The following is a 19,626-nucleotide window of genomic DNA, read 5'->3' on the forward strand; positions in this document are numbered from 1 at the left end:
ATGATATTTGCCCTTTGAGGGCTCCTCCACTCTGCTCATATTCTAATAAATAGAGCATTGAATCAATCCTTTTCTTTTGCTGCTCATTATTCAGAAAATTAAGGAAAAACAAAGATATTTCTCCTTGTGTGAAAGTTTGGGGAGCATAGAAAAGGTGGGGTGCAGAGAGGGCAGGATCCAGCCACAAGCCCAGAGATGGTGGAGTCTCACCATGGGATGGAAATCCTGCTGTGCAGGACCCTCACCCTGGAGTCATGACTGCTGCTGTGCTTCTCCCTCAGACCAAAGATGTGACCAAGGCCATGGCTGAGAGGAAATTTGATGAGGCCATGAAGCTGAGAGGCCGGTAAGGAAATGACTGGAAGCTCGCTAGCCACAGAAATCGGATGCTGGAATGAAGCCAAAAATCGACATAACTCCAGACCCAAAATAGGAGCCTCTGCCCCTTCCTCTTCATATTGTATCTGCAACAGTTTCTTCCCCAAAAGAATTAGCTGTGTGGTGACCAGGAGGCTCAGTTCATCCCAGGGGTGCTCTCCTGGACTCTCTGCCTTTTATAATCGTTATTCCTGTGTGTGGACCCAGCTGGATGATAAGTTCTCCAAGCGAGGGGCGGTCTCTTGTGCTGAGCACCATGCCTGGGAGCAGAGTGCTCAGGGGTGCCTGATCAGGAGTAGCCCCTTGGCAGCCCCTGCCCAATGCCTGCTGTGCCCCATTCTTTTTTCTTTCTTTGTTGTTTTTTTTTTTGGTGAGGAAGATTGTCCCTGAGCTTACTTCTGTTGCCAATCTTCCTCTTTCCGCTTGAGGAAGATTGTTGCTGAGCTAACATCTCTGCCAATCCTCCTCTATTTTGTATGTGGGATGCTGCCACAGCATGGCTTGACGAGCAGTGTGTAGGTCCATACCCAGGATCCAAACCTGTGAACTATGGGCCACCAAAGCAAAGTGCGCAAACTTAACCACTGTGCCACTGGGCTGGGCCCCTTCAGAAGCCCAATGCCTGCTGTGCCCCAGTTTTGTCCTTAGAGGTTTGTTGCATAAAACCTCATGCCGGGAGCAAAACTTCAGACCAGATCCCCTTGGCTCCTGGCTGAGGGGAGTGGCCTGAAGACACCTCTCTCTCTTTGTACCTTTTACAGGAGCTTCATGAACAACTGGGAGGTATACAAGCTTCTGGCTCACATCAGACCCCCAGTTTCTAAGGTACTGTCAAGGTGCTCTCTCCCCTTGACCCTCTGCCTCCCCCAGTCTCCTTTTATGAAGTGCTACCCTTAATCTGTACAACCTACAGCCTTGCCAACTTCTTTGCCCCCCTGTAATCTTGAGCTCCTAACCCTACTAAAATAATTTTCTCTTAGCCGCTCCAGCTCCCAGCCCCATGGTCTTAGTGTGCCCTTAATGTCTCCAACCCAAGACCCACATCCAGTTCAGGGCTGACAAGATAGCACCTAAGGGATGGAAAAGAGAGCTTGTGTATTATTTCTTCTGGGAAACTCTGGAATAAGCATGTCTTAAGTGTATTTAAGCCACCTCCTCTACTGGAGTAGCAGTTCTCAATATTTAGTGCACACTGGAATTATCTGGGTTGCTTATTAAACATGCAGATTCCCGGGCCCCTCCCTCAGAGGAGATTCAGATCTGGATACGGGCCGGGAATCTGCGGGTTTAACAGGCTCTCTAGGTGGATTTTCATACAGGTGGTCCAAGGATCACGCTTCAGGAAACGCTGCTCTGGAAGGCCTCTTATTCTTTATATCACAGTGTCTGGGCTCTGGGACAGCAGCTTTATTTATTGACTTGGGGTAGAATTTCCTTCCATTGCATGAGGCAGCAAGCTGGGCTAGCGTTCCCTGGGAGAGGGGTGTGAGTTGTCAGGGAGATGTCCTGATCCCAGGACCATAAGGGCCTCAGAGTTCAGCCTCCCCTACTGGCCTGCCCCCCGCCCCCACTGGCATTTCTGTTTCCCTCTTTCCCCTGCTCCCTCTCTGCTTCCTTCTCCACAGAGTGGCTCACACACAGTGGCCGTGATGAATGTGGGGGCCCCGGCTGCAGGCATGAATGCTGCCGTCCGCTCCACTGTGAGAATTGGCCTCATCCAGGGCAACCGAGTGCTGGTTGTGCACGATGGCTTCGAGGGCCTGGCCAAGGGCCAGGTACGGGGACTCAGAGGAAGGAGGGTGCACACTTGGGGGCCAAGGAGCAGTCACGGGGAGGAGGAGGGTAGCAGGTGACCTGTCCGTTCTCTTTCCTTCCTCTGTCTGTCGCCCCCTTTCTCTCCTCTCAGGGTTCAAGCAGAAGTAGATATTTAATTTTAGGGTAGTAGGAACAGACAGAAGCCGCTGATGTGAACCCTTTCCAAACAACACGTCTTATTTAATTCTCTATCCCAAAGCTCCGCACAGTGCCCAGCATAAGTAGGTGCTTTCTGTCTGTGAATGAGCAGTGAGGGTGGAAGAGGTTCAGTGAGCTGGGCAAAAGCTGATGCTTCCTCTTCCAACCAGGGCGTATCGGGTGGGGTCTAAACTCAAGAAGTGGTGTCAGTCCACGACGTAGACCTGTGTGGCCTTTCCCTGCAGATTGAGGAAGCTGGCTGGAGCTACGTTGGCGGCTGGACTGGCCAAGGGGGTTCTAAACTTGGGACTAAAAGGTAAGTGGCATTACAGGAGCACCTCCTCCTAACCACCCCTTAAAGGTGTCCCTTGGAAATTGGGTGTCAGTTCATTAGGTCAGGGTCTGCTCTGACCACCATGCTTGTCTCGTGGTGAACACCACTCAGCCCACAAGCTCACGTCATGTGCATCTGTGAGGGCACACATGCCAGTTCAGATATTTAATAGCAGCTCTGGGATTTAGAGCCCCGTGTGTGTCCTTGGACAGGGGTAAGAGGTGGGGAAGGGGAGATGGCACAAGTCAGGAAATTATAAATAAAGCACCTTCAGCTTTCTAGCTTTTTTCTCGCTCAATTTTGCTAATTTTGCTGTCTCTTCCCCAAATTCCACTACCTCACACCACTCCCCGCTCAATCAACTAGGACGCTACCCAGGAAGAGCTTCGAGCAGATCAGTGCCAACATCACTAAGTTCAACATTCAAGGCCTGATCATCGTTGGGGGCTTCGAGGTGAGTGCCCCTCCTGTTTCTCCCTCTCTCCCTCCCACCTTTCCCTCTCCGCTCACTGCCCTCTTCTCCTCAGGCTTACACAGGGGGCCTGGAGCTGATGGAGGGCAGGAAGCAGTACGACGAGCTCTGCATCCCGTTTGTGGTCATCCCTGCCACGGTCTCCAACAACGTCCCTGGCTCAGACTTCAGCGTGGGGGCTGACACCGCACTCAATACTATCTGCATGGTGAGAGCTCCCCTCCACTTCCTGGGCCTTCTGGCCGGGAGCATAGTCCCTGGACCGAGTCTGGTCCTGGAAAGTGACTTATTTGTTATGCCCCAACCGAATGGCAGTGTTTGAAAAGTGCTTCTTCAGGCCCAGGCATTTACACAGACATTATTTAACCACATGTGGTGTTCGTTCTCCTTGCTGTGTGAGTCCTCTCACCTAGAAATGCATCCGTACTCTGTATACCAGATGTTCTTTCCTTTCTGAGGTCATACAGCCTCATTTCCCTACTCTGAGCAACAGAAGGGGTAGGTACAACTTCCTTCCCCAGAGAGGAGTTCACAGTGTGGTTGGCATGTGTCTGCTGTCCCTGAAAGCAAGAACTTGATGAGGTGCAGGGGCCCTGCTGGCCTGGGGAGGATGTAGTTCCAGAGTGGGGTTGTGGCAAGGGCCAGAAAAGTGACAAGAATCAGATCTCTGGCCCTGTCTTTCTGACTGGGACCCATTGTCTTTGCAGACCTGTGACCGCATCAAGCAGTCAGCAGCAGGTACCAAGCGTCGAGTGTTTATCATTGAAACCATGGGTGGCTACTGTGGCTACCTGGCTACCATGGCAGGACTGGCAGCTGGAGCCGATGCGGCCTACATTTTCGAGGAGCCATTCACCATTCGAGACCTGCAGGTAGATGGCTACCCGGAGCCTGCTACATAGCTCTCCCCTGCCCATGTCTGTCCCCACTGTCCCTACAGCCACCTGAGCTCAAGATGAGGACAGACCCAGTTGGTCTGTGGAGTCCTGCGAGGAGACTAGACAGAGCACAGAGCTGGCATCCCGGGTGACCTTGCACGATGACCGCAGCTGTGAGGGAACCGTCTCTTTGAGGGACGGCATGCTGCTAAGCCCTTTACATGCACTTTTGCATCTTATATTCACAGCAGACGTGCAGGGGAGATATTATCTCCATATCACAGATGAGAAAGGTTTAGAGAGATTAAAAAACTTTTCTAAACTCCTAAGTGAGTAGGTAGTTTAACTGACTCAGAAAGTTGGTGATCTTTCTACTGTATCTTGCTGCCCTCCAGATTCCCTTGCTACCAAAGCAGATCCTTCTCATTCCATTTTTGAGGGGGATCCTCTTTCACCTCTGGCTGGGGCTATGACTGCTGTTTCACAGGGGGACCATATGATCCTTATTTTCCAAGATCCCAGTTCACTGGAGGAAAAAGAGCTACAAAGTGGAGGGCAGTGGGTGGAGGGAACTCCCTAGTCCAGGAACCCAGCCAACCCTTGCCAAGAGTGGAGGGTGGGTGTCTTCCACCTTCACCCCCAGCTCAAAGCCAAATGCAGGGGCTGGTTCCTCCCAGGTGAATCACTGCTGTACATACAAGCCACCCACTTAAAGATTGACACTGAGAGCAGAGTCGGCCCTCTGAGAGAAGGGGAACCAGAAACCCCTGGAAAGGGAAATTGGGAGTGGGTAGAAAGGGTCTGAAAAGTAATGGTTACCACAGCTGTCTCGAACTTTCCCTTTTCTAGTTGTGCCTTTCTCATAGGGAGCCTTTGTTTAAATTTCAGTCTGTACTGAACTTCTTAAAGGATTTGGCCCAGTTCAGGCCCTTGACTGTAAACAGCCCCTTCCATATGGCTCTCCCCTCCTGGAGAGGCCTGTGGGGAAGAAGAGATCTATGCATTTGCCCAACCTTATCCACCCCCAGCTAGGCTTAGGATGTACTGTTTCATTTTCAGGTGAATGTTGAACATCTGGTGCAAAAGATGAAAACAACTGTGAAAAGGGGCTTGGTGTTAAGGTACCTCATCCATGATTTGTTCCTAAGTAAAGAGAGAAAGTAGTCAGGCTTGGCCCTAGCCCACAGAATGGGTCCATGCTTGGGACACCCTGAGGAATCTGTGGATACAGAGGGAGAGAACCTGAACCAGGGGAGGAGATAGAAAAGGGAAGAACAAAACCTACAAAGGGAGAGAGGGAGTGGAGGGATGGGGAGGCAACCGAAGTCACAGGCTTTTGGTTTCCATCTGGCAGGAATGAGAAGTGCAATGAGAACTATAGCACTGACTTCATTTTCAACCTGTACTCTGAGGAGGGGAAGGGCATCTTCGACAGCAGGAAGAATGTGCTTGGCCACATGCAGCAGGTAGGGAAGACACCCCAGTCATGGCCTTCACCAGGCAGCCACAACCCCCAATAGCTATTGGGGTTCCCACTGGCCTCTGATCTGCTGGAGGCTCTCAGTGCCACCATAGAGCATGGGCCTGCAATCCTCTACAGTCATAGAATCAAAACATCTTTGTCCTGGAAATGGCCTTAGAGATTATGTGGTCCATCCTCTTCATTTAGGGCAAGGTTTCTCAACCTTGGCATTATTGCCATTTTGGGCTGGATAATTCTTTTGTTGTGGGTGGCTGTTCCGTGCGTTGTAGGATGGTTTAGCAGCATCCTTGGACTCTACCTCCTAGATGCCAGTAGCACCTTCCTCCCAAGTTATACAACTAAACAATGTCTCCAGATATTGCCTAATATCCCCTGGGGGGAGGGAGAGTAAAATTGTCTCCAGTTGAGAACCACTGATTCAGATGAAGAAAATGAGGCCCAGAGAGGAGAAATAATTTTTTCAGGGACACTCATCTAGCTTGGGTGACAATTAGAATGAGCTTGTCCAGTGCTCTTCCCACCACACCTTGCATGCTGCCTTCTATGAGGAACCTGTGGAACAAGTGCACGCACCTTGCTGGTGTTAGGCTCCATCTCCACTAACTGGGATTTCAAGGGCAAAGGAATTCCTTTCTACCACCCACATTCAATCTTCCCCCAAGGGAGGCCTCACTCACAGATGGTACTAGTGATCTGAGGCCTCTCCCCTTCCAGATGTCTCCAGCTGATGCCTCTTAGGCACTGATGACCTTTGGCCTCTCTCTCCCCATAGATCAATTCCCAATATCTCAGTTTGTATGAGCTTATCAGCCCCTGCAGGAATGGGGTGCTACTGGATAATGTATGAAGACCTATTTCCTGTTTGTCCTTCCTTTCCACTTTCCCACTTACTTTGCCTTAGTTCAGAGAAAATTCCGCATGATGTTTTGTATTATTCTAAGGTGCTAGCAAGGGCATCCAGACTGGGTCACAAGGAACAGTTCCATGTCATCGCTGATGGTGACCAACAAAAGCTGCTAGGCTGAAGAAGGGCAGGGAATTGACTGAGTGGCCAACAAAACCAGAAGTAAAATGAACAGGATCTGGCAACTATGGAGCTAGAAGAGGCAATTGTGAGACCAGCCATCCCCTTTAACTAACTAGTTACTCTCATACCTGGTAAATGGCCAAATACGCTGGGCCAGCTCGCCCTGGTTCCCAGCCCTGCTTTAGGATTTCCTTTCATAGTTAGACTTCTGGATTCCCGTTTCTGGCTATAAGCCAGGGGCCCATTCTTTCCTTTTTCTCTGTGTATTCAGGTATCTCTGCCACTTCATTAGAATCCTTCCCTCTGTAATTTTTATGATTCTTTTTCCAGGGTGGGAGCCCAACTCCATTTGATAGGAATTTTGCCACTAAGATGGGTGCCAAGGCTATGAACTGGATGTCTGGGAAAATCAAAGAGAGTTACCGTAATGGTAGGTGGGAGAAGAGGGTGAGCCCCCTCCACAGGGCCTGGTTCCCCAGTATAGAAGCTGACTGACCATCCCTTATTGCAGGGCGGATCTTTGCCAATACCCCAGACTCAGGCTGTGTTCTGGGGATGCGTAAGAGGGCCCTGGTCTTTCAACCAGTGACTGAGCTGAAGGAACAGACGGATTTCGAGTGAGTACATCCCCTTTCTGGAGTGGTTCCCTCCCTGGCTGTTTCAAGATCTACTCTTCCCAGCCTGTGCAGTGTCGTCAATCTTTCTCTCTTAGGAGTAACACCTGTAGGCATACCTACTTCAGATCTGATGCCAGTGCCCTAAATGTAGCCTCTTCTGCTCAACCTCTTCCCATAAGCCTTTGATAGAAGTTGGCTGGGGTGCTGAAAGATTAAACCATTTCTTCCTCATTCCTCTGTAGGCACCGCATCCCCAAGGAACAGTGGTGGCTGAAGCTGAGGCCCATCCTCAAGATCCTAGCCAAGTATGAGATTGACCTGGATACATCAGAGCACGCCCACCTGGAGCACATCAGTCGGAAGCGGTCTGGAGAAGCTCCTGCCTAAACCTCTGGAGTGAGAGGAACGGATTGTCTGATCATGGTCAGCTCACCCCCTGGTAGATCCAAGTCCACGTATTCTCAAGTGTTTAGCTCATTTTTCATTAGGTTTCCTTTTATTCTGTAATTGCAGCCATGATCAGCTCTGCCCAGGGAGCTAGGGCAGGGGGCAGTGAGTGGAAGCTCCTTTTAGGTAGAATTTATCAAGACTTCTACCCCAGTTTCCTCCATCACACAAGGCTGAGCTCCTCTAGTGCCACTGCTAGATTTCAGTTACTCGGTTAGAATTTTCCTAAAAATAAGCTTTATTTATTTCTTTGTGATAACAAAGTCTTGGTTCCTCTAGTACTTTTACTACAGTGACAGACAATAACTACACTAATAAATGCCAACTGGTCACTGTGCTTTTGGTTCTCCTGTTATCATCTTCACAAGTGGAATCTAACACTTTCAGCCCCAAGCCCCAGACTCTGCCCTGACACACCTGGGAAATGCAGCCCACGTGAGCACCCCATGTACTTCTCTCTACCTCTTAGATTATTTTTCTGCAGCATCACTTGACCTGGCACACAGGGTCCTAGAACACAATACACAGTCCTTACCCTCCTCCCACACTACTCTCTCCTGCTTCCTCTGCCACCAACAGGATGCTCCAGTATCCCTTTGGCATAAGGTTGTATTTCACCTCTTGATCGTGTACCCATTACCCAGGGTTGCTTTTTTCCAGTCATCCCACAATCTCTACTCCTCCTCTGACAACCCAGGGTTCTTCCTTCTCAATTTTCCCCCTGTTCTTCCTGGATGAAAGCCAGACTCCGTTTGTGGGGAGATATGTACATTTTGAAAGCCTGGGAAATAGAGACACCTAGTCTGGACTTGGTTTGGTGGGTTGGTTGAAGTACTGCTTTGGGAAGTTGTTAGTTCTTATTCAGCTCAGTTTGTTTTTTCTTCCATAACAATAGCTTCTCCCTCCTCATAGCCAAGTGCCCATGTAAGGCAGTTGGTCTTCAGGATTGGGACTACAGATTATACCCCAAATTGACAGGATGGTGCCCTGTCAATGGCAGGTTTAAGATTAGCCTCCGGTAACCAGATCCTGGCTCCCAACACAGGCATACGTATTCCTCCCCAGCCAGTCTCACTTGCTTGAGGAAGCAGGCGAGGGTCAAGGTTTTACCAGGGGTGGGAGAGGGATTCTCTCTGGTACACCACTTTTGCTGGCTGTCCAAACTATACCCGCTGTGCCCCGAGAACAGTTCTAAATAGTGACTGAGAAGGCTTGTCAGAGTCCAGAATTCAAGCCGCCAAATGCTCTGTGTACATTCTTTAAGGGGAAGGGAAATTAACAATAAATGTCAAGCACTGTTATCACTGAGTCCTCAACAGAGCCTATGAGGGCGGTGGTGCCAACCCCATTTCAGAGCCGAGGACACTGGGGCTCAGGGTGATAAAATGATATGGAGAAAGTAGGAACAGTAGAAAGTGCCAGACTTGCTTTTAGAAGTGTTTATTTCTTTTTTTCTTAAGTGAGCAAAAAACACCAACAGCAAAAGGACAAAAGCAGACATACTTTTTCAAATTAGCTGTGTCAGCAGACTCCGTTCATTTTTATTTGTAGTTCCCAATCAGTTGTAAAAAAAGAAAAGTTTTTCAAATTTGCATACAGGTCATCTAAGATCAGTAATAATTTGATCTAGTTTAGGAACATGAAAAGGAAGAGTATTGTTGACTAAGTATAGTTCACTAAAGTAGATCCTTTCGGGGTAGGTGGGCCATCTCAAAAGCAGCTCTTAGAATGCTCTTGCCCCACTCCCCAAGTCTACCCCCTCCACCAACGCCTTGTATAGATCAGTAAAAAGCAAAGGTTCCAAAACAACAGAAAGAAAAATAACTCCAAATTCTTAGCAGAGCTTCCTGTGGAGAATGAAGACCACAGGAAAAGGCAGGCCAGCCCCTCTCCTCCCCTAGAGCAGATTGCTCTGCCTGTGGTTCCGGAAATGCCGGCGAAGCCATTAGGGCAAACTGGCTTTCAGGAAGAGAGAGAACTGCGCTAGAAGAAAAGTTCTTAGGACTGCTCAGAACCTGCTGTCACTTCTACTGTGTGGAAAGCAGCAAGACAATCTTTCTGAAATGAACTTGCTGAACTGTAACCCTTGGGCACACCCGTGGAAAAGAGGCAAAGGCTGCTGGATGGCGAGAAGGGGAGCCAGTCTCTTCCGAACGCCCCCTGATGTGGCCCTCTAGGGCTGTCATCCAGCCCAGTTCTGAATCTGCACACCATTTGACGTTGTAGTATCTTCATCTTTGGGCTGAAATTGTTAGCTGAAATTTTCTTAAACTTCTTCACAGATCAACTAAAATGCTTCTAGAAGGATTCTTCTGAACATTAATCATGTCCCCAAAGGAAAACCAAACACACCTTCTAAATACTCTCCATCTCCCTAGAGAAATTCAGTTGCACTGTTGACTTTTTCCCTAAAGGGGTTGGTGGGGGAGACCTCTTCTTTTGCAGAGTACAATATAAAAAGCCATGAAAGCAATAAACAGAAAACAAAAGTGGGGGATTTTGTTGTTGTTTGGTTGTTGGTTTGGGGAGGGGAGGTGATGTAGATGTTACTGTTGGGACACGTTGCCTTGAAATAGAAACCGCACAACAGGAACAACAGCTTTTCCTGTTTTCAGGACAGACAGACAGTACTACAGGCAAAAGCCTCACCCAGAGTTCTCTACGTGATGATGCAAATATCTCCTCCAGCCTATTCTACGAGTAACAGGTACTCCTTCAGAGAAGCTGGCAGTGGAAGGCCCTTCACCGCATCTGGCAGATACTGAAGTCCCAGGCTACGGCGCACAGCGTAGCGCGAGAGAGTTTTTAGTGTTCCTGGGGCTGAGCACAGAACAGTCAGTTTTTCACATAGCTGCTGGTCTTTGGCCACTTCTCGTGGCATGGTGCCATTTTTCCTTAATTCAAAGTGTCCAACCGCTCTGTGGAGGAGCTCAAAGCAAGAGTCCTCTTTCTCAGTTCCAAGTCCCCTGACTAGCAGAGCCACCAGGCGGGAGATAGGTGTCTGGCCTTTTAGGTTGATGACTCTGACCTCTGCCCCATAATCAAGAAGGATGCTGACGCTCTCAAGATTTCCCTTCATGGCAGCCCAGCTGAGCGGGGTATCATTGTTGTAATCCAGGGCATTGACAGAGGCCCCACTCTCTAGGAGGGCCCGCACACACTCAGCATTGTTCTTAAAGGCTGCCCAGTGGAGTGGAGTGTCTCGGTTGCCATCCAGTGCATTGGGGTTTGCACCATACTCCAACAGAACCTCCACACAAGCCTCATCTTTCTCAGCTGCATAGTGGAGGGCTGTTCGGTTGTAACCATCTAGGGCATTCACCTGTAAAGAGGGAGGAACTATATTACAATAGATAGACTACTAGGAGGAAGATAGGCAGGCAGAGAAGCTTGCATGTGTTTATCCACTACCTTTGCTGTGTAATTTTCTGAATAAGAGAGTCAACAAGCACTTCCCAGGGAGTCCTGCTGATCAAGAGGGAGATATGACAAGAGCTTAGCAAACAGGAAAGGAACTGTCCCCAAAACAACCAACACTCTTATGTGCCTTGATTAGCTGGCCTACATTATTTAGTTTTTGCTGCTATGTTCTTAGTTACTATTCACTAGAATCTCTACCATGGAGTAAGGGGTAAAGAAAGAGAAGATGAAGACTATGTCTTTGACACTACTCAGACATTTATTGGACAGCAGCTTGAATTTACTAGCCAGAGTAAAGGTTTTGGAATATATTACTTATCCCGACTCACTCTGTATCCTGTGACTAATGGCAACCAGGCTGCAAAATAATGAGGCCAGAGCTCTGCCCATATAGCTTTGCTGTGCTCTTTATCCATGTACAGAAGCTCAAATTGTTAATCCAAGCCAGCCCCTAGCAAAAAATATGCCATGGGGTCACAAGACAACCTAGATGGAAGCATGTGGAGGAAAGAGCACAAATCTGCCAATGCTGGAAAAGCAGATGGCTGCTAAAACTCAACATCACCCATAAGCTTTGAAGACTACAAAAACTTCAAACCCAAATTTATAAGTAGCACATTATCTTCCCCTATAAAATGCAATAAAGAAAACTGATTTAACTGAGTTTAACCTTCTATTTAGCTAAAACTTTTTTCTCCCAGGATATTTTCACTTTCATCATTGATGTTAGTCACTGGCTTTCATCTCAAGGTCACTCACAAAAGTTATGGAATAGATAATGAAAAGTAGAGCATAACACGGCTGTGTGGAGATGAGGATGCTGGGGGCTGGCCCCTTAGGCTTACTGACCAGTGTGTTTGGGGACAGTACATCATCTTCACGGCAAATCTGATTCAAATTAGCACTTCAGTATATGCACCTTCGGGATTGCTCACAAATAGTCCAAACTGCTAATTTATTTAACAAGTACTTACTTAGCAATTACTACATGCTAGTTCTAAACACTTTTACAACCTTATGAAGAAGATAACATATCATCACCATTTTACAGATGGGGAAACTGAGGCAAAGAAAGGTTAGATAATTTGTTCAAGGTCACACAGCTGGAAGTGACAGAGCTGGAATTCAAATCCATGAAGTCTGACACCAGAGTCTATTCTTTTAATCATTTATTGTATTATGCTGCTTCTTGCTAATGCCAACATAAATTAATCTGTTTTTTATGTTAAGATGCTCACATTAGAAAGAAAACAGGAACAAGATATACTAAAACAGAACATAATTCGTGGGTGGAAATGGCACAAATGGCCCAGTCCCGAGGAAGGGATTGCCTAATGATATTTATCTCCCAGGGACAGTGGTATTAGAAGTGCTCGTCTCATGGCAGGTCTCAAATGGTTTACATTTAATCAGAGTCGAGGGGCCTCTGCACTTACAGCTCCTGGACAGTCCAGTGGGCAATGAGAGGATTAAATGGAAATATAAACAACCCCAGAAGGAAGGCTGGGAGAGAAAGGGCAGATAAAATTCCCTCTTCCCGGAGCCATGAACAGCATAAGAAAGAAAGGCGAAGTAATGAAATCCTGAGGATCACTTCTTCTTATATTTATCGTTATATTTGGCTTTAATATTGGCTGTGCTGATGTTACCATGAGCCAGAAAGTGGGAAGAGATGGGAGAAGAGACAAGAAATTTTAAGAATATGTGAAGCTCAGGTTTTAGTAAATCATTACTGTGACAGTGTTAAAAACATTACCTCGGCTCCTTTTTCCAGGAGTAACTCCACACAGTCAGCATCTGACACCATGCAGGCACAGTGCAGGGGCTTCAGTGTGCCGTGGGTGCAGTTCACATCTGCTCCCTATGGGCAGAGGAGACTTCAATCAGTGTGCTCAGCATTGGCTCACCAAGCAGGATGAGACTAAGCACTGAGTCCAGGAGGAAGGAGGGTTCTAACTCTGACCGTACTGTAAACATACCACTGGTCCCAGTTTCTATTCCTGTTACAGTCATGCGCCACATAACGACATTTCAGTCAACGACAGACTGTATATACAACAGTGGTCCCATAACCACCATGGTCCCGTAAGATTGGTACCATGTAGTCTACATGTGTGGTAGGCTACACCATCTAGGTTTGTAATTGCCTAATAATGCATTTCTCAGAACATATCCCCATCATTAAGCAATGCATGACTGTAATTAAATATTATAATGCTAATATCCAAACCAGGAGAATACACTGAAGATGAATGAAAGGAACTGTCAATTCCTTAGATCAAGTTATTAAGTTTCTTCACAAGGTAGCTATTAAGTTTCTCCACAAGGTAGCCTGCCAGATGATCATTTGGACATCACTGAGGACATAACCTTATGGTAAAAGTAGTCAGAACCTTATCATCAGGCAGGAAAGCTGGAAAAGCAATCCAATTTCTATGGCCACCAGTTTCTGAAAAAGTCAGGAAAGTGAGTCTGTCAGACTGAAGCCAGGAGAACTGGCATGCTCTTTCTGCTGTTCAACAGATGACCATCACTAATAGTAAGGTCGTCATAACCAGATCTTTTTGTTTACAAATATCTTCAAAGTAGCCTCTTAGTATGAGCATTCTCTGCCACCTAGCCCCTGCTGGTACTTCTATTTCAAATATGATAAAGGAGATGGAGATACTCCAGTCAGACCAAAGTCACTAGATGACTCAGCAGCAGAGCTAGAATTAGAACGTGACAGAGTTTCTACTGCCGAGTCTTCTGATCCCACTTCTGCTGAGAACAAGCTGATGCTGTATGACTTTCTTCTCACAGCTGTGCCACACAACTCTGAAGCAGCTACAGAGCTCCAGGTTATAAATAAGGATTCTAAAGTTGTTAAAAAAAATGTACAGAAGTAACCATCTGGATGCATTTTCTAGTGATCAAAAAATTACCCTGTAACTTCTCTTCAACAGGAATAATATACAGAAAAAGGTATCAAAGACCTTCTAGGATACTAGTCATGTAACAGAATTAATGAATAGCCATGGTTAGACAGCAAATAGTTAAGATGTTTTCTTAAAAGTTACCATGCATCTTAGGGGTTGATATTCTCTAGAGAACTAGAAGTGGCAGCTGTTGTTAAGATAGAAGGCAAGTGATATCTCTCCACGTAATTATTGTAAACCACAAAGATCTGAAAACCACTTCTGCTTTGCTCGCCTCCCTCCTCCCTTTGCACTGCACGTGTAGAAGACTGAGCTTGCTGGATCCCATAAGCACCATAGCCAAACGGAGATTTTACAAAGAACAGGAGACCAGGGTTATCTAGTACATATTTCCCGAAGAAAATATCAGATGCACAAAGCAAAAGGGAGAAGGGAGGAGAAGCAAAACATAGGGAAAATATATTTTAATGGTCAAGTTAATACATTTAGGAAGACTGTACAACTCCTTGTGATCTTGTGCTGAGTCAAAACTGCAAATCTGTAATCTACTAGGATTCCCCAGGAACCTTCCCACTTCACCTCCCAAAGGACTCTCGTGTCAATAACAACACACTCACCCCTCTGATGAGGTCCTCTACATTATCATGTGGGAAGGACCGAATGGCAGCGATTGTTCGGATCAAGCGCTCTGAGAGAGAGTATTTGCTCTGAATACTCTGCATAATATACCACATACTGGAACTCATCAAGGCTCAGATTATGTTCACATGCTCCAAACTGCCTGAAACGAAGAAGTTTTAGGCATTCACAATATCACTGAGCATACCTGTCCTTAGAGTTAGGAGTTCTCTGAGGCCTTCCCAATACTAAAAGCAGATTTCAAAGAGATCGATGATTAACGAATATCATTTTTTCTTAATCATAAGGAGATAGATTATAATAGTTGCTTGGGAGCTGGGTAAACCTGGACATAAATGCTCTGACTCTCAGAATCGCAGTTCTGTTCTCTGAGCCGATCTAGCATAAGCTTTCCCCAAGAGGCCCAAAGATCCCCATGGAGCTGTGTAGTGTAAAAATAAAACCTGGCAAGGAAGGGGAGTGTTTAAAGGCTGAAGATGCCACGAGATGCTCTTTTCCTCCTCTGAATTTTGTGGTCTTTATTATCAGCACCACCTTTAGTTACATTTGGCCTTGCACTGTAGTTATGTTCATATTGTTTTCCGTTTAAATTGTAATCAATCGAAAGTCAAGGCCCTTGTCTTCTACTTTTTTGCCCATGTAAGTCCAGCCACAGAGTCTCACAAAAAGAGGTATTTAATAAATATTGGTTGATTGACGGATGGAAGGGTATGGAAGTGATTGTTACCTGTGAGAAGAGAGGGAAAAGCTATGGAACAAATACATCTATGTTAATAATGATAAGGCAACTGTGAATTAGTTTTAAATGTCTTCAGCAAAGAAAAAAATGGGAAATATTTGAGGTAATAGTCTAAAATAAGGAAGGAATGCAAAAGTATAATTACTCTGGAGTGACTATATAAAATTAGAAAAAAAAATTCAAAGTTCACAACAATGACACATGGTTGCAGTTGTAGGAAAACAAGCAGATTTAAGAGTGCAAAATGAATTAAAAATTTCAATAACTGGCCATTTGTGACAACTGAGAAACGGATTTGGGCAAATATATGTTGAAACTACAACATGACAGTTCTAGGATAGAAGAAAATAATGCAGTACACTTAAATTCAACTCTGGTAAAAGATTTGACTGTATAAGAGCAATACACCAGTTGGGGAACATTTAAAATTACAGCAAACCAGGTGGAGCATTTCTATGAAAAACCTTTATCAAAAACTTCAGAGAAGGGGCTGGCCCGATGACGCAGTGGTTAAGTTTGAATGTTCCGCTTCTCTGCAGCCCGGGGTTCGTGAGTTCGGATCCCGGGTGCGGACATGGCACCGCTTGGCAAAAGCCATGCTGTAGTAGCTGTCCCACATAGAAAGTAGAGGAAGATGGGCACGGATGTTAGCTCAGGGCCAGTCTTCCTCAGCAAAAAGAGGAGGATTGGCAGTAGTTAGCGCAGGGCTAATCTTCCTTAAAAAAAAAAAAAAAACTTTAGAGAAAATATAGTATGCAGTATCAGCTCTCTAGACGTAAGTGTTAAGGAATCTGTGTTCTTATTAAACTATAAGCTCCTTGGGGGTAAATACACTGTTATTTTCAATAGTGCCTGGCACATGACAGGTTAAGTGTTAAGGAATCTGTGTTCTTGTTAAACTGTAAGCTCCTTGGGGGTAAATACACTGTTATTTTCAATAGTGCCTGGCACATGGCAGGTTCTCAATAAATATCTGTTGAACCAATGGAAAGCTTATTACTTTAGATCCTAAAAAATTCAAGACTTGCAGTAATTAAGCCTGTTATGCATATGATGATTACTAGGGAAAAATCCTAAAATTATTTTGGAGTACCTCCTTATACCTTCTGTAACGTACTATAGACTCTAATAGTTTCTATTTTGCTAATCAGTAGCCATTTATCTGTTTAAAATATATATAGTACTAATTAATAGAAAACAAGTTAAAAATATTCAATTAAGAGGTGTCAATGATTATTGGGTATCCTCCCCTACTTTGCTATGAATGAATAAGCTTATACATTTGTTTATATGTCTCTTTGAAATTTTCGAGATAGCTTAGACTTGGCATATGTTTTAATCTCTCCAACAGTCACTAAACTCCTCAGAGACAAGGGTCTGTATCTTATACTTCTTTATTGCAAGGAAGAAGGAAAAAAAGGCAGAGGTGCATTTGAGTCAGCGATTCCAAGAATGGGGGCAGAAGGCAGAGCATCTAAAGTGGAAGGCTTAGACCAAAGTGGTGCTGTTCACCGTTTCGGGGCCACGGTAATCTGAAGAAACTAAACCCTGCAATCATGTTCGGGGCGCCTTGGACTCCAGGCTAAGCCTCCTAAGTCAGAATATGACCACTGGTCCTCTGCTGCTGCCTCGAAGATCCCAGTGAAGAGTGAAACTTCGGAGCACCATGACAACACTCACTGTCAGCAAGGGTCAAGGAAATCTAAACTGGACCTATCTCTGGACAGTAGCCCGTGCACGCTTTGACCCCAAGTGGCCCCTTTCGTATGCTAGAGCTGAAAGCCCTCTCTCTCCCGTTTTCTTTCACTTCGATCCAGAGAAAACACCAAGGGGTTTTAACTGCGAAGCTAGAAGCAAAGTGGGAGAGAGACGACATTCAACAGCTCTCGTGCTAGTGCGGCCCCGGCTCCCGCCCGGCCGGGGAGACCCTCGGCCCAGCCAGCGGCGCCCCCAATCCCACCGCACCTGCTGGGGGAGGGCTCGCGGCAGCTTCGTCTCGCCGAGGCTAAGGGGCGAGGGCAAGGGCACTAAATGCGAAAAGTGGTGTCACTTTCCACATGGGCGCGCCAAAGATCGCAGCAATCCCGGCAGGTCTCCTGGGGCCAGTACTGAAAAGGGGTCGCGCAATCTGCGCCAGGGGAGCCCCAGAAGAGGACCAACCCCCGCCCCGATCTCCCAAGGCCGGGAACGATGTCTCCGCCTCGAGGGCTCGCGGACCCGAGCGGGGAGTGGAGGAAGCGTTACTGGGCGAGGTGCCCGGGTTAGGGAACCTGGCTGCAGCTATTCCCCCAGCGGGCCGCACTCACCGAACCGCGGGGCTGAGCTGGCTCTTGAAAGCCGCTGTCAAGGCGTGACCCGGAAGCAGAAGTTGTCCCCAGCAGGGCCCTCTGTTTACAGGATGCAAAGCACGACTAGGAAGGGCGCCTGCGCACCGACCAGTGTCCGTAGGCGGGACGCGACTGCGCAGACTCCTGAAGCAGCCTCCAGCCTACCTAGGCCCAGTTAACGCGATGCTTTCTCGCCTCGTCCACAGGCTTTGCGCGCAGGCGAGATGTGTCCCTCTCGGCCGCAGCCCTGGGGTCGGATCGGCTGAAGTGGACGAAAACCTCACCGGCCGGGCTGTTGGACCGACTCTGTGGGGCTGCGCCTGGAGGACCAGGCCTGCATGGGGCCATGCGTGCCCTGCGCTGCCTCCCACTGTCTCCATCAGAGATCTGCCTGGGCACCTCATTCTCAGATTATTCCCACCCTCGCTACACTGGTTCAGTTGTATAGGAGACTAAACTGTTAGTTAGAGGTGTCTTTGGCAAATAAAAGAGACTTCCAGCATTATTCATAATATTGGAAGGCATCGATGCTTCTCGGAACCCTCCTGGATATTGTCCGCCCTCCCTCAAAGGGAACTATACCAAAGAAAGATAACCACCCAAGAGGTGTACTAGCCCAGATGTTGAGGCCTGAAAAAGACGCACATTGCCGACAGTAACCCCTCCCACCCAGAGAGAAGCTGACACCTCTGAGTGATTTACTTTCCATGCAAACATGCAAACATTTCGAAGCCAGCAGCACACAGTGGTGCATGTAAAGAGTGAAGCAGCGGGCAAAGGCAGACTTCGCTCTGTGATCTACCAGGCAGCCCGTTCAACCAAGAGTGCCCCAGCACCCACTCCTCAAAGCTTGCTCTAAGCAACAAAACCTAACCAGTTTGAGAGTAAAGCAGGGCCCAGGTAGTTCATGTACGTCAGTGAGGGGCTGGATGGTTTACGTCTTGTCTGAGGAGTGAGTTTCCTCTGAGTCCCAAACACAAAGGATTTTTGCCATTCGGGAAGGTGTCCTACCTACCTCCAGCAGCTCTGCTATGGTGAGATTGTCCAATTTTTCAAAAGAAGCTAAAGACCAGATTTTTTTAGAAAGTGAATTCTCCCAAATTGCAAATATTGGTAACTTTTTTTTTTTTTTTTAAGAATCATTCTTAAAAGCAGGCAACATTCAACCTGCAAACCATCAATTCCAGACTGGATTAAAGGCTGCTTTGGTCACTGGCAGCTCCGTGGAAGAGGGCCTTAGAAGCAGCCATCTGATTGAGAGAGGGTCTGGGGAGTTGGCTTAAAGCTGTAGCGACATATTAACTACATTATTTTTAATTCATAGATTTACTTGGTGAAGCTTGCAGGAAGCTGAATGAGATTATATGGAGACTAGAGTTCTCCATCTTCAACTACCCAAACTGCTCTAAGGCATTTGATCAAATTCAGTGAATTGAAACAGTTTGCTTCTGTGCCCATTGCTTGTAAACCAGAAATCTGTATCAGGGCCCTAAAGAATATTCAACCTTCAAACACAGGGCCAAGAGATATCTGTGTTGGTGCTTATCCAAGATGGGGAGTTCATTCTGTGAACCTAAGTTCTTCCTGGCCACCAGTAGGGAAGATCATAGGAAAAATCAAGCTGCCCACATGCCTGTCCAGACTTAACATTTCAGCCAGTACCTCTCAAACTCCCATCCTTGTGTGTAGAACTGTATGACTCACATTAATGCCTGATAAATAAATGAAAAGCTATAGGATATATTGGAGTATATGAGGAAGTCATTTGAGTTAAAACTAATTTGGCCTGACCTTGTTTTTCCAAAGGGGCCTAACATGGCCTGTTGAGCATGCATTTTATATCTGCTTTAAATATTTACTATGTCCCAAAGACAAGAACAATGCCTTTAAAGACAAGGATGTAACTTCCCCTACATTGGCATTTCTTTAAGGATAAGCATCTCTCCCGAAAGATTAATTGGTGACCTGCTGTACTCACCTCGTGACCACCCACC

The 19,626-nt window shown here is 46.8% G+C and overlaps 2 protein-coding genes across 19 annotated transcripts in view; one reads left to right on the forward strand and one right to left on the reverse strand.

Annotated features, from left to right (window-relative positions):
- The window catches only part of PFKM (phosphofructokinase, muscle), a 44,809-nt gene extending 36,883 nt beyond the window's left edge, over positions 1-7,926 (forward strand). For all 10 annotated transcript variants that reach the window (XM_070621138.1, XM_070621134.1, XM_070621137.1 and 7 more), the window contains 12 exons: positions 282-346; positions 1,140-1,203; positions 2,004-2,153; positions 2,577-2,647; positions 3,032-3,119; positions 3,193-3,345; positions 3,845-4,009; positions 5,075-5,136; positions 5,370-5,481; positions 6,856-6,955; positions 7,037-7,142; positions 7,385-7,926. In XM_070621138.1, the coding sequence (XP_070477239.1) occupies positions 282-346; positions 1,140-1,203; positions 2,004-2,153; positions 2,577-2,647; positions 3,032-3,119; positions 3,193-3,345; positions 3,845-4,009; positions 5,075-5,136; positions 5,370-5,481; positions 6,856-6,955; positions 7,037-7,142; positions 7,385-7,529 (1,281 nt within the window). In that variant the 3' untranslated portion in view covers positions 7,530-7,926. The remainder of the gene's footprint in view (positions 1-281; positions 347-1,139; positions 1,204-2,003; positions 2,154-2,576; positions 2,648-3,031; positions 3,120-3,192; positions 3,346-3,844; positions 4,010-5,074; positions 5,137-5,369; positions 5,482-6,855; positions 6,956-7,036; positions 7,143-7,384) is intronic.
- Positions 7,927-9,013: 1,087 nt separating this feature from the next.
- The window catches only part of ASB8 (ankyrin repeat and SOCS box containing 8), a 30,814-nt gene continuing 20,201 nt past the window's right edge, over positions 9,014-19,626 (reverse strand). For 3 of the 9 annotated variants that reach the window (XM_070621144.1, XM_070621147.1, XM_070621149.1), the window contains exons 3-5: positions 14,545-14,704; positions 12,766-12,870; positions 9,014-10,911 (exon numbers count right to left, since the gene is read on the reverse strand). In XM_070621144.1, coding sequence (XP_070477245.1) covers positions 10,279-10,911; positions 12,766-12,870; positions 14,545-14,673 — 867 coding nt within the window. In that variant the 5' untranslated portion in view covers positions 14,674-14,704 and the 3' untranslated portion in view covers positions 9,014-10,278. Of the gene's footprint in view, positions 10,912-12,765; positions 12,871-14,544; positions 14,709-15,769; positions 16,022-17,270; positions 18,000-19,626 lie in introns of those variants that run through there. The other 6 variants (XM_070621145.1, XM_008513610.2, XM_008513611.2 and 3 more) reach the window with 6 other exon arrangements.

The sequence above is a fragment of the Equus przewalskii genome, chromosome 5 (genome assembly GCF_037783145.1).
Source record: "Equus przewalskii isolate Varuska chromosome 5, EquPr2, whole genome shotgun sequence".
In the NCBI taxonomy this organism is placed as follows: Eukaryota; Metazoa; Chordata; class Mammalia; order Perissodactyla; family Equidae; genus Equus; species Equus przewalskii.